The sequence below is a fragment of the Antennarius striatus genome, chromosome 1 (assembly GCF_040054535.1).
Source record: "Antennarius striatus isolate MH-2024 chromosome 1, ASM4005453v1, whole genome shotgun sequence".
Classification (NCBI taxonomy): domain Eukaryota; kingdom Metazoa; phylum Chordata; class Actinopteri; order Lophiiformes; family Antennariidae; genus Antennarius; species Antennarius striatus.
In genome coordinates, this window is record NC_090776.1 from 20,959,023 (window position 1) to 20,974,083 (window position 15,061).

The 15,061-nt window shown below is 40.6% G+C and overlaps 1 protein-coding gene across 2 annotated transcripts in view; it reads right to left on the reverse strand.

Moving 5' to 3' along the window:
- Window positions 1–15,061, reverse strand: part of furina (furin (paired basic amino acid cleaving enzyme) a) — a 79,376-nt gene continuing 64,315 nt past the window's right edge. For both annotated transcript variants that reach the window (XM_068316180.1, XM_068316099.1), the window contains exons 10-16: window positions 12,250–12,350; window positions 11,224–11,327; window positions 10,861–10,978; window positions 7,357–7,536; window positions 7,148–7,272; window positions 5,909–6,031; window positions 1–4,538 (exon numbers count right to left, since the gene is read on the reverse strand). In XM_068316180.1, the coding sequence (XP_068172281.1) occupies window positions 3,931–4,538; window positions 5,909–6,031; window positions 7,148–7,272; window positions 7,357–7,536; window positions 10,861–10,978; window positions 11,224–11,327; window positions 12,250–12,350 (1,359 nt within the window). In that variant the 3' untranslated portion in view covers window positions 1–3,930. The remainder of the gene's footprint in view (window positions 4,539–5,908; window positions 6,032–7,147; window positions 7,273–7,356; window positions 7,537–10,860; window positions 10,979–11,223; window positions 11,328–12,249; window positions 12,351–15,061) is intronic.

A 15,061-nucleotide genomic window follows, 5' to 3' on the forward strand; every position in this document is an offset into this window, starting at 1 on the left:
TTCAAATTTGCATAGATCTTTATTTTTAGTAGAATCTATAATTGACATCAATTAAATAAAAAGAAGAAAAACAAGAGCAAAAAAAAAAAAATCTTTAAATTACAAGAAAATTACACTGCACCATTCATATAGTACAAAAATAGGCCTTATTTTAGAGTTATGTCCCATGTGAAGACTCATTCTTGTACATTATTCCTAGGTCACAAATCTCTAAGGTACTGTACTTCTGCAGCCACAGCCCAAAACCCCCCATGGAGGCAGGCGGAGGTCAGCTGAGTGTCTGAGGCTTCTCCACATAACTTCACCCCCACCACCCCACCCCACCCCCACCACCCCAAGTGTTTCATTTGCATTAAACATGTGCACACATGGACGCACACAGATCGGATTCAGCCCTTAAGTTAATGCAGATGGGATACATTCTACCTCCTTCCTCCACGGCTGCTGAACAAACAGGGTGTCGCTGTACATTAAAAAAAAAAAAAAAAAAAAATTAAATAAAATGGCAGAGATGATTGACATCAACAAAACAATTTGAACACAAGCGATGGGTTCGATGGACTGTGACAACCTGAAAGCAACACTTTATGACGCTAAACAGCATTAACATGATTGTCTTTGGTTATGCCAAAGATATTGCTCCTATTAACTCCACCTAACTTCATATGGAACACTTCAGACCACATCCTAAGGCAGGACTGGAACAGCTTTGAGCTCCTTATGAAAGAAATGAGCTGTATAAATAGAAAGCCCCCGTTGTTCCCAGCATCCAGTCTATGTTATTTACTTATTTATACCCAGAGAAAACATATTTAACACAAATGCAACTTTTTTTCTTTTTATTTGTTACATGTATAGACTTCATAGTTTAATGCCAGTGAATTTATGGGCTTATTATAATAAGCTGCGTTCTGGTATGGGATCTGTGTACCCTCCATCACATATTTGAAGAGCTTTACATGCTGCCAGCACAAATACATTTCTTTAAGTCGAATATTTGAATGCATAAAACTCTGCGTTCATTTAATGTTTTCTGAGTTTTCCTGCTATAGTAACCAAACATCCCAGTTAAAATGAACAAATGATGATTTTTTTTCTTTCAACGATGAAATTGAAGGACATAAATCATCATACTGGAAGCTAAATAAATCTGGGAAGGGAGGGTGCATAGTGGCTGAGGGTGACTGGTTGATGCTAATCCTGTATTTTAGTTCTTCTAAAAATGCAATCTCTGAACACGGAGAAAATTGTTTGTGGAAACAATTTCGGCCCTTCAATAGCTCATTATGTGTTGTTTAAACACTTCACACCAAGCTGGGAAGTGAGTAAAATTCTGCATCTGAAATATGAGGCTGTAGTTATTACCTTTATAAATTAGCACCCTTAAACTGGGGATAATCAATGGCTAAGTGATGTGCATCACACAACACAATGCAGCCGCTGAGCTCGGCCCCTTTACAGGACACCTTCCATAAATCTGTTCTCTCAGGTTGGTTTTCAATCCAGTTTAGAGTTTTCTGACCGAGCCGACCAGGATAAACCAAATGTGCTATAGCTACACTGGAAGTGTGAGATAAACTAAGCTCCCCGGCTGAGTGATGCGTTTGAGGACCGACGTACCAATCGCTTTCTCCACGCTTCCAAACTGGAGATCTCCAAGTGTAATTCTCAAAATCTTTAGTCTCCACTTTTTCATTCTCATTACAATTTAAATCTCATTCACTCTGCATAGTCATGAAAAATACATTTCAGAGGGATTAGCAACACGAGTGGTTTGACTTAAAAATTGATTTGTTTTTTTGTGCTGTTGCATCTACTCGCCGCCAGAATAAAAGATTTGATTGTCATTCACTTTATATCAAAACAGTCTTCACTCCTGATGGAGTACAGAAACGAAATGCCTCCAACAACTTGGAATTGATTTAGCGTTTAAATGCTGGGCAACAAGATTTATGGAGGATCCTTCTAAACATTTTATTTTGGATACTAGACTTAAACCCAGGTGTGCCTGACTGCGAACGCTGGCTGACCTTCACGGCGATAAATTTTGGCAGAGAGAGCAGGTTTAGGAGAATGTACATAGCAGCTTTACAATTTCTAAATTGCAGCTGGTAGTTTCTCTCCTGAAACATAAATCTGGCGTACCCCCACCCCCACCCCCCCATACATCTTTCCCAAGAAGCTTTTCTGTATCTGCCCTAAATATCCTAAACCTCTATGATCATTTAACAGCTCCCTTAACAGTGTATGAACCCTTGCTGAATGATATGAGAGGTAGATAAAAAGGATGAGCAGCTGCGGTTCTGTATGCATGTCATCGCCATGACAACCTCTCTCAGCAAGCGCCACTGTTCTTTTTATTGGAAGTGAAAAAAATAAAATAAAAAAGAATCAACATGGTAAAAAAAACAACAACCATGGATTTAAAATGGCTACTCCAGATTAAATCATGAGATGCATATTTCAGATGAAAACCAGCACAGGAGAAAAATCACTTTAAAACTATGTTCTATAAAGGTATGATTAAAATCTCTCAGAATAAATAGTCGCTGCATTAGCATTTAGAATATAATTAATTAGAGATAATCTGAAATTCAGATTAGATGAAGACGGGAGTATAAATGCAAAGACATGATTTCTGAGCAGCATTCGAGATCTGAGGAAGAGAGCAGAGACAAAGGGGGGGGGGGCTCACCTCAGAGGGAAGATCAACATTTGTCCTCCTCAAATACGATAATCTAACACACACACACACACACAAACACACACACACACACACACACACACACACACAACCTTGCCTGTTCTCTCTCAGCCCTGGATTGTGTGAACGTCAGACAAAGAAATCAATTTTTGCTACAAGGGAATATTTGATTTTTATGTGTATGGGGTTGATCAAGAAAGTGTGTGCATTTTCTTTAAATGTATCTTTTAAATCATCTTTTATCATCATTTATCACCCATCTTTCATTTTGATGGGTGATAAAACGTTTTGCTTTCTGCTCCGTCTGAATCCGAATCCATCTCGATTCCAAGGAGGCTGGAGGAAGCTGTGCTAGTGGCGTGAGTCACAGTTTGTTCTGCCAGGGCTCACACAGATCTTTGCACACGTGCAAAACTCCAAATCTCCTGGACCATCAGCTGAACGGATTCATGTAAGAATCAGAGCTGGGAGAGACAGATCTATAACGTAAATGATAAAGTCTTGCTGTTGTTGTTTTTTTGTGCTTCTTTGGAAGAAGATAGTGTGGAACATTTGTAACGCTACGCTTTGTTTCTAAACGGTTTAGAGTCATCAGTCAAAGTCAGGTCATTTCCAACTGTTACGCTTTTGATTCATGCATTTTTAAAATGCGCTTTTAAAAGGAGAATCTGTACACAAGCGGTGCTTTCTCTGAGCAAATGAATCGATGTGTGTGAATGAGATCTGGAGCCTCATTTAAGAACGGTTGTTTTCAAGCTGAAGAATAAAGTACGACAGGGGCGATCAGAATTTAACAGCCTTCTTACAAATATTAAGGTCGAGACACACTCACCCACACATTCTTCTCTACTCCTCCCATAATAGAAATCTTGTTGGCTGACAGATATTTTTTTTTTTTTTTTTAAAAAGGAGAGAAAGCAAATAATAATTTGACACTTTTAGTGATTCAGGGCAAGAGGAGGTACAGAAATAGTTTCAAACAGGCGCACCAGATGTGAACAGAGCAGAATACACCCACATTGAGGGACAGCAGATTCCACATCACAGCAGAGATCATGAAGCAGGATGAAGATGAGAACCCCATCATAAGATAGACAGATTCAAATAGATGAAAGATTTAAAAAAAAAAAAAAAATGGGACAGCAACCATAGCCCTGAATTATGTGACAAATGGAGGTGGTGAGAGGATTTAAAAGCAGGAGCAAAGGAGGGATGTAGTAGAGGCATTAAAGAGCACTTTGTGTTTTGATAAAGGCAGTCCTCTCGCTGTGGACGTCAGACTCGTCGTTTTCAGAGTCCGTATTTATCTCCTCATCGCCCCACACCGTCGGGATGCCGTGGTACGACACCACCCTAGTTCCCCCAAGGCTGAAATTGCCCCCGAGGCCGCCTCCGGCCTCCAGGGAGGGCAACTTAACAAGAGCGCCTGAGCGCAGCTGCAGCAGCAGGAAAATGCCAGCGAACGCGGCGATGATGGCCACGCAGCTGAGCACGGCGATGGTGATGGGGAGCCGAGAGGTCAGCTTGACCTCTGACCCCTGAGTCCCTGGGCCCACCATGAAGCTGCCGGGGGATTCGCGCATAAACTGGTTCATGTGCTGACACGTGCGAGTGATGGGGTCCATGGAGCTGTGGGGGGCGCAGGTATTGCAGGCCAACGGGCTGAGGCTGCTGCAGGTCAGGCAGGGCGGGGGGCAGGGCAGGCAGGCGGGGACGGAAGCTGGTGGAATGGAGTTTCCCACTGTGTAGTTCAGCGCCTGGGAGCCGACCGAGTATCCTGCAGGACATTGTTTCACGCAGCTCTGCTGAAATAGGTATGACCCGGCGTTGCACTCTGTAACGCAAAGAAACAAAATGGAGATTAAAAAAAAAAATCCGCACACCCATATTTTACTGCTTCACAGGAGTCAGACCACCCATAAAACAGAGCACCAGATGGGCAGCACTAAGAGCTGAGCAAACAGGGTAAATCACACCGCGCCTTTGACATTTCTGCATTTGTTCCTCCTCTGTAGGCCATGAATCTTACAAACGCTGAAAACCAAAAGTTTCCGAGCAATTTTTTCCTTCAAACTCACTATTTTCACTTTTGTTTAGTGCTACTTTTATGAACTTGTCCTTACAAACTGATGACAAAAAAACAAAACCTTCGCAATTTATATGCTGAGTGCAGCTTGTCAACAGAACAATTTCCATATGCAGCAGGTCCAGATGCAGGCCATTGCCTGTAATGCTAATTAATAGACTGTGGGCGCTGGAGGGGGCAGAGCTGAAAACAGCACCGTGAGCAAAGAGAGGGAAGAAAATCTCATTTTTACCAGAGCAGAGAAAACTCCAGCCTTGAGAGTCAGAGATCACTATGCTGTATGAGACATGACAAACATTACAAATGTCAATCATATATGAGATAATTACAGTTCGTCCTCCGTTCAGTCAGTGTGTAAGTACCCCTGACGGCCTGTAGGGGTCAGGCTAACAACATGTGATTCACACATCATGTCTATCAAATTTTTGTGGATGCAAATTAATTTTACTGAGATTATTCAAAAGTGGACCTGGTGTAAAATTTAGATTGATGTCATCAGACATTGGATCTTCATTTGAAACTGATACAGATATCTGAAGTTCCCAGTTTGGGATCATTATATCTACACTGCTCACAAAAATTAAAGGAACACTTAAAAGAAACACTTTAGATACATCAGATCTCAATATGAAGTTGGATATCTCTACAAATAACGACAGGGCAATGTCTTAGGAACAAAAGTATGCCAAGTCTTTTAATGGAAATAAAAGTTTTCAGCCTACAGAGGGCTTATTTGTGTAGATACCCTAAAATCAGAGTGAAATGAAGATGTGGCAGGCTCGTCCATTTTTTCAAAAACTTCATTTCTGCACCTCAAAATGCTTTTCAGGATCTTGTGTGGCCCCCACGAGCTTGTGTGGATGTGCCATCCTGGAGAAGTTGGACAACCTGTGCAACTCAGCTGTTAAACCAACCAGAAACTTATCAGACAGGTTTAATTGATTTCATGCCAGGCCCAGTTAAAAAAGTGTTCCTTTAATTTTTGTGAGCAGTGTATATTTATCTATCTACATATGTACGCCATATGTTTACACGGCCCATCTTAACATGACTCAATAATTACAGCGGTTGTAACTTTAAGTGAGGAGCGAACAGGAAGCAAACGATCCCAGTCTTACCGATGCACTTCATGTTCAGGTCCATTGTCTTGCAGTCGTCATTGTCCAGCGGAGGCTTGACAGAGGATCTGGACGATGTTGTGCCGGTGCCGTACAGTACCAGGGTGAACTGGGTCAGGGTGCCTGAAAGGATGAGTTACACAAGTTATGAACTGAAATTATACTGGGAAGAAAGGTAGACCTGTCAAAAACAGAGAGGCCCTGGGACGTCCTCGGGTAAGTTCCTCTAACTGCATCATTTTTTCATTGCAGAAGTTTGGAATTTCTGCAAAAAAAAATGCTCTTTAGTAAATCACTCCTTACTGCGGAGGGAGACTACATCTGTTTTCTGTCGTTTTCTTGCCTACAAAATACCATGATGTGGGTGGACCTGCTACATTCTGACACAGACAGTCGCTGGTGGGCGATCTGAGGGCAAACACTGAAATTCACAGCTTCTTCATGCTTTACACTTCAGGAAATCAAACCCCCAAAGCAACACAGTCCGCTTCACAGCTCCTTAAAGAGAACCAGGAAGTTGTGGACAGGGGAATGCCTCGATCTCTAATCTCCTGGCATCAAACCATCAATGTCCCCGCTGAGCTCCAAACTCTTAAACTGATTAATATGTGCTGATTAACTTTCGTGAGAGGTGAAAGGTGGTACAACAAAGTTCACTTCCTACACAATAAAGCTGAAATAAAGTAAACTATCTACTGAAATCTGTAAGAAAAAAAACAAGTAAATGAAAGCAATTTTGTAGATAAAGTAGTTGATTTAATAAATGTTTTTCCATTAATCATTCAATCCATCAAATGTTTGTTATTTTTGAGGTTTTGGGGTTTATATTCCAAAAAATTGGATTAGAATTTGGGATTCTAATTTACTGCTGAACCCATAGTCACATGTTGTTGTTTTTTTTAGGAGTGGTGGTTTATGAGTCGTCTGTTATAAATTTTTCTAGCAGTTTCTCAAGTTTATGATGATTCCCTCCAGATTTCTGATTGTCCTTCCTTAATATAAGTCAGAAAAAAAGAGAAATATAGAAATACAAGCACTAGTATTTTTAACTACTTTCCAACACTGTGCTCAACAAAACAATAAATTTATGATCAATCAGACTAACCCCATGGGGACATAATCATGCTTTGTAGCTATAATTAGAAAATTTGCATAAATAGCACAAGTTCTTTTGTACACACACACATCCAGCAAAATGCTTCTTCTTGAATTCCTCCCATACCCAACAGAGATCTTTACCGTAGTCGCTGGCGCCAACCACGTTCTCGATCTGCAGCGTCCACGCCCCGGCGGGCTTCTCATCCCAGGAGTGGGTGGTCATGAAAGCCCAGTCATTGAAGCCCTCTGATGAGTAATCATGTGGCCTGCAGTAGAATGCCAAGCATATCATCAATAGTGCACGTTCCATACCTGTGCTCGTGTGTGTTTGTGTGTGTATCTGTGTATACCGGGGGTGGAGCAGCGTGGATCGTGTGCCGGCGGGACTGATGAGGCGGATTTCCAGGTTTCCCCTCCGGTTGTAGGACAGAGTGAGCTGAGCTTGGACGTGTTCTAATGAGGTGACTTGACTGTCTGTCCCAAAGCAGGCGTCTATAGTCTTGTTAATTACCAAATAGCTGCCAATGTTCCTGTCAAACATGAGAAACAAAACAAGCAAGGATTAAGACGGCGTTGAAAATTAGTTGGAGGTTGTGCTGCAGCTGAAATCATGTTTGGTTTGTTCTGAGTCTGGGATCAGCTACACTCCTGATAATTGCGTGACATTTCACTCCTGGCCAGTGTGCGAGTCTGAAGGGTAAAGAGTTTGTGGCCTTGAACTGGATTAATGTCTTACAACCTGTGGCACAAACATCTTTCATGGAAGTAGAGCATCCACTTCTTTATATTCCACCTAAATCCTCTTAGGAGATTACATGCATTAACAACAATTCTGAGGAGGAGAGAGTGAGGGTTTTTGTATCCTGAGCGAGAATAAATTATAGACAAGATGTGTTGTGATCATAAACTGTGAGACAAAGTCTTTCCAGGTAAGGACTGAGTAATGATTATCCAAAAATTGAAGGACTAAAACTCGGGCATTTTAGCAATTGGTAAAAAAGTCATCACATGCCCACAGCCTTTTATAATAATTATGCAAATTTGTCAATTTGACATTGGTAAGATTTGGTCTAATGTGTACTTTATGTGACCTCTCAGAAAACATGACAGTGTTTCGTCTTATACTTTGTGCTGTACTGTCTGTTGTACTGCCTCTGCTGTGTTGTCCTGCCTGTGTTGTCCTGCCTGTGGTGTCCTGCCTGTACACATGATGTGTGTATATCGGCACACGTAGAACAGACAAAATGTGTGACGACTTTATAAAACAGAAATCTGCTCCTCAGTCACAATAGGTCAATAAAGACAAGCAATAAAAAGCCTGACCAGAAAAACAAAGACGACTGTGTTTATTTCTTCATGTTTCATTGGCAGCTACAGCTGAAAACCAACCCCAGTGATTAAGACAAACACTATTTTTGTCAATTAAAAGCTGCCCTGCTTTCTTTTTTCTGGAGACTTGACAGGTCTCATCCAATCAAATCCAACACCAGCACGAACAAACGACATATTGGCAATCCTTTCTTTAATTATTTCACAAAACCCAAAGAGCAATAATCCTTTGCAGACACACTTCTTTTTTTTGCCAGTATGTGTTAATCTTCCAGAACAAACAAAAATTGTGAGAGCGAGCCAAACCTTCAGAACTGTTACTTTGTGAGTAAGAACCGATGGAATCCGTCTACATCAAAAAGAAATGAATGTGTCAGGGCTCTAATTTGCACCCAATCTTAATTTACATATAAAAGGGAACACATACATTTATTTCAGTGTCGTATTCAATGCAGAAAACAATTTGATAGTTATTTGAAAGGCAACCTGCCCCCTTTAATTATTTGATTAGCCACATGCATTCAAGAACTAATGCTTTGTCGCAAACACAAAATAAAAGCTACAGACACAACATGGCAGCGAGAATGAACTTCATAAACAAGTTTCACTACAATAATGTTGAACTCTGGATCAAAAAAGCCGGGTTAATGACAAGAGGAATAAAATGGCTATAAAGATGAAGCACTGCAGTTCTCAATGAAATTATATCCCGAACTCTGATGTAATCACTGGATGAAGCTGATGGAGGGAAAGATGCTGCACACCGACCTGCTGATTTATCCCGTCTCACTTTAGATAACTGAAAGAGCTTACACACCTAAAATGCAAATGAAATAACTTGCTGTGATTGCTCTTCACACACATTTGAACCATCTGCTCCGAGCCTCTTACGGCTGCGGCGACACCCCGAAAGGAGAAGCAGCAGAGAGCTCATTGTGAAGAGGGGGTGTCAGACGGCATTCAGATGGCGATGCTGCGAAGACGAGCCGCACAAAAGGCTGAAGAATAATATTGAGTCCTAACAGCGTCAGGGATGCTGGAGCTGACAAATTATTATTTCTGTTTAAAGTGCTTCAGCTTAAGTGGAGTGTCTATACACACACACACACACACACACACACACCCCTACAGTATACTGTATGTACAGCGATTTGAGCAAACACACTCACAAATGACAAGCAGTTTAACAGGAACCCAGAGACAAATCAAGGATGAAGACATTAGACGTTCACAGCAGCAAACCATGACAGCTCAGATACACGCTAGACTCTCCTCCACCCGCCGTCTGTTAGGTACCAACATCACTTAACGCTCAGTGCATCCACAACACCCATCCATCCATCCTGCTGCTTATGCCCAGGCTGACTCCATCCTCTACATCCAGTTTGTCAGTAAAAATGACTTTTCTGAGCCCATCTCCTGATTACATTTCTCATATTTGCTTTGCTTTAATACCAGTTAGTGTTACACATTTATCTACTTTTGCATTTGAAGTGCTGCCGCTGTCTAAGCCAAGACTTTTCAGTGAGAAACTCTTCTGGCTAAAGGTGCACTCTGCTGATTTGGCATTGCAATTTCATAAAGTGGACAACTCGCACAAGACAAATTGAGACTTTCAAGAGAGGCCAAGCTCCCATAATGCAACATAACAGCGTATTTCATTAACAGCTTCCACCGGCTACAGATGACTTTCTTTTTTTAACAATTTCTTTTTATTGCAATTTTGAAGCAGTAACAGAACGAAACAACAACACATAACACCGGCTACGGATGACAACAGCTGTGTTCAGATACAAATGTACTGTAGTGTGTAAAAAAATAGTACAGGGCATCTACATAAAAATATATTAAGTGTGTTTGTAATTCTAAAATCCAGTCTGAATGTATAAAAACTATTTATCCTGTAATGATCTAGTTAAGGACGGCACGGTGGCGCTGTCACCTCACTCCAAGTTCAAGTCTTTTCTGTGTGATCATTCAAAATTGCCCATGAGTGTGTGCGTGCGTGATTGTCCCCCCCGCTAAGTCTACTGGGATAGGGACCAGTACCCCCGTGACCCGCAAAAGTGGAAGAAGTGGATAAGAAGATGAATGAATGATCGATCAAGTTAAAGGATCAATTTTGAATGTAAATCAGTGCAGAAGTTCCTGAATCCTGCGTCATTGGTAAACCTCGCGTCGTTCACCACGTTGATAAGGTGATGATGATCACTGCATCCCAAAACGAAAAAAAATCAGTATAGATGTTGGATGAGGCACAGATCAAAAAAAATGTTTGCAAAGTTTTATTTAATTGCAATCCATGCACATGCTTTGTTGGACTGCTAGCTTGTCACTGAAACAAGGAACACAAGCTTTTTGTGTTAAGGATTAAACTGCGAGGATCACATTCAAATTCAGCCGAACAAATGACGACTTATTGGTAATTAGAGTTTACCATTTAATTTAAGCGGCATCGGTGTAGACCCTTGTAATGAGGGTCTGGAGATGTGAGTGTGTGTGTTTATGTGATGCAGTGTAGTCACCTTGGCTCAGACATCATGGAGATCACACATTTCCGCTGTGGCCCCACATTAGTCCACGTCTTTGCCAGGGACACGATTGCTCTGGCATCAAGCAGACCGTATCCGTACGAATGGCTGACTGCAGAGAGAAAACCACGAGAGAAGAGAGGAAATACACACGTGAACATCAGCGTGATGGCAGCGGTATCTCCACCCTCCCTGCTCCTGCTTTTGAGATTTCACACAACCGCTCGGCCCAGTCCTAAAGGCTTTGCATCTTTAAAATGGCAATCTTGGTTTATTGTGGGCATAAAATATTAATGAGTCTCAAAAGCATCTGAAAACTACAGAGGTCAGAGGAGAACTTGGAGGCAGTTGCTTTACCGTTGCGTCCAAATCCATTGGTTCTCCAGTCGTTGGTGATCAGGTGGGCCGGGTGAGAAGTTCGTACAACCAGATGTTGCATGTCCCTCCAGGTCAGGTTTTTACTGGAACAAGTTTATATGGCCAGCACACAAAGCCACACACACACACACACACATACACACACACACACACACACACACAAACACACACACACACACGGTGAGGCTATCAAAAAGCTGAGGTTTAAACAGATCCAACAGATATGTCTAACAATATACTCAGCCGCATTAACTTGCAGGTGGGCAGTGGAATACAAGCAGAACACAATGAGTATCAGTTACAGAATTTCCAAGAATTACAATAAATCTGAAGTGAGCATTTGTTTGATCTTAATTTTTGCCCTTCACTCAACCAAACCAAACGAGAAAGTAAACCTGAGAAGTGACATTTTTATTTTGCCTGCAGCCATGCAAACCTGTAGGAACAGGATGAAATATCTTCAAACTTTGTTCAGTCATCGTCTAATTAAATCCACATCTTTTTGTATTACCAAACTTTGTTTTGTCACAAATAACTCATTATGTTGTGACGTTCATGTTTGTCCCTCCATTAGCGCTGCCCGACTGGACAAGAGTGATTAGCGCCTTCCTGAAATTGTGCCATTTCAGTAAATGCACTGCGAAAACCAGTCAGGCAGACGGGTCAAAAATGAATTCATGAACACGATAATAGAGCAGAATGGATGCATAACCATCAGTCAGGTTTACTAAACGAGTGTTAAATTCACAAACAAGTTTTTAAATGAGAAGAAGTACGCAATATTACTAAATAATAATTACAACACTTGAACCGCATGCTAGAAACTCAAAACTGTGTGAAATCAATTCAAATTACCTTGGGTGTGGAATATTTCAGTAGAATAATTAGTCTGGTTCTGCACAAATTACACGTCAGATCGACTGAATTAAATGATTTTAATCATAAAAAAGTCAGTAAAATACACAGACATGTAAAAACAGAATGAGATGGACTGTAAGGACTTACTTGGCCTCCAGGGCGAGAGCGATGATCCCAGCAGCCAACGGGGCAGAGGCCGACGTTCCCGTGTGGGAGTCTGTGCATTTTGATCTGAGGTCTGTCGTCACCTGAGGAGATGGACACTGTGGTGATTAAAGGGGAACGTTGACCTTCATGCTGGACCTCATTTTCCCATTTTTCTGTGTCTACATGAATGGAAACCATGTTCTACAGTACAACAGAAATGTGCTGCCAAAAAAAAAAAATTGGGCCAAGTTTCATAAAGATTCTTATGTACAAACATGTTCTAAATACCTGATTATGACAAGACTAGAAGTCAGTCGGAACACCAAAATACTATTATCTACAATGAAAACATTCAGAATTAAAAAAAAAAAACACAAAAAAATTTGTCAGATCTGACGCCTTCCCAGTTCACATATCAGCCTGATAAATTTCGAACATACGAGCATTCTGTGAAGTGTCCCACAATAACACCCCACATGCCGGTGGCCCTTATAATATCACCATAGGACACACAACAGCAGCACATATGGATTGATTTCAAATAAAAAATGCAAATTCCAAGCCGGGCAATACATTTTTGTGTTATTTGTAACATAATAAGAATATTAGGCTAAGTGAGAATTTCACTCAAGTATAACATCGCTTCTTTATAGTGCTGTTTCACCAAGTTAGAAGAAAAAAAATGTCAGCTTAACATTGAATGTTTGTCAGACCTGTTGTGAATTCACACAACATGCCATGTTAGCAGGGTTAGAAAGCTGGCAGGCTTTGCTGGGTTGTAGCGCCCTGCGGTGGCAGGTTAGAAGGTTGGCAGGTTTTTTGTCTTGATGAAGCGATCAAGCAAGCAAGGAACCAAGTGACAAAGAAACTCAAGTCCAAAGACAGATCCTGATTCAATGGATTTTGGCTGAACAGCCAAAAAATCTTTTGAAAAAGATCCAGCAAACCAGTAAAGAAACAAAAAGTCAAAGAGGTTTGTAGCTGTAGTCTTGCTGACTGCTCCTTGTTTTTGCAAGATTTGAGGTGTTAAAGTCAGAGATGATTTTATATTTAAGCACAGAAAGAACTTTTTAGCCATTTGACATGTCATGGCTGAATTTTCAACTGATTCCAATAATGTGGAGGAAGGTTTTGATATTTTATTCAAGCCAAAGTGTGCCAAGCTCCAACAAAATAAACACTAGAGAGACAAAAACAACCAGACAAAGCCACGAAGACGGCTGGTGCATGTGGGTGTAAAACCCAGGAATCACATATGGTGAGTATCCCATATATGTCTGATGATGATGTCTTCAAGTAAAAACATAAACATTAACATTGAATTACTTTCATCTAATAACTATTTCACCTATCATAAAATAAGTATATTTAGTGCAGTAAATGCTGTCAGTCAATATTTTTCCATTATCTAACGCGCACGCACGCCGAAAATATTGGAAAAAATGGTTCAGATCGAAAAATGTTTCCATTACGATTTAACTTAACAGCTTAGACAAAAACAGTTCAATTTATTGACAGTTGTTCGTCCTAATAAGTCATCATGGATCTTTAAATTTGACCAGAAATTACAGTATTGAAAATATTTCAAATCACATTTTTTATATCCGTTCCATATATATTTGTGGGAGGCAGAAATGACTCAAAGAATAAGTCATTTAAAAGCAAAGTAGAAAAAGAAGACCCATTTAATGGAAGACCTTGATTTGGGCTGATGTGGATGAACCACCCCCCCCACAGCACAGGGCTGAGGTTACAACTGGACAGCTCCCACCAGTGAATTTATGTAGCTGCATGAATGAATAGCAAAGGGAGTACAGAACTGGCAGGTTTGTACTTAGGAAAATCCATTTCAGAGGTGATGAAGGTTATAAATCATCGCCTTGTGAAAAAGGCTCCAGTCACCAGTGTTATAATGCTAAAAAGAAGGTAAATCTATGTAAGTGTAAAGGATTAAAAGAAGGTGGAGACTAAAAAATCTGTTCTATGTGGTGATGGCTGCACTCTCTGCAAAGTTATCTCCAAACAGACTGAATTCAAAAACAAATGCTCCCATAGAACTGACTTTGATGGGCCCATTATGTATTCAGCAGCTGACTCCAAACAGAGGGAAATAGAAACATTAAGAATTCCACCCTCTCTCCTCTACTCTATCTCTTCATTCTCAGGTTCATGAGTGACAACACAATTAAATTAGTACTTCAATGAAGCAGTGAGAGACCAACCTCATGTCACAGACAAGTCTTTAGCTGTCTGCCCACTTGATCTGGCTGCCAGACGCCATGATGGAGAAAGAAAGTGTGTGTGCGTGTACAGTATATAATTTATAGTCTGTGAGAAGAATATCAAGTAGCGACAGATTGCCAGATGGCGTTTCAGCCATTCAGCATTCGTAATAATTTTCATGGAATGAGACAGGATGAATGGAGGAGAATAGAAAAGGAGGAAAGAGTGAGGAAATGATTCTACAGCTGAAGAAAACAGCACAACGTAAAGCTGAAGAGCCAAAAGCAACAAATACAATTACAATGAACCAAAGAGTCCCACTGAGATGACATTCTGATAGTAAAATAAATCATTTGAGATGCTTTTTTTCTTCTTCATTATTTTACTCAACAGCCTAAAATTAAGAAGATGTTTAGTGACTTAACTCAAACTAAAATGAGCAACCATTCATGTTCCAGATGAAAATGCATCTCATACATGTTCAAGTGGCATTCCTACAAACTTGATTATAGGAATGATGATTATAAGTATACAAACAATAAAAATAGGCATTCCTTTAAACTATTAACTTAATATCTATAATTATACA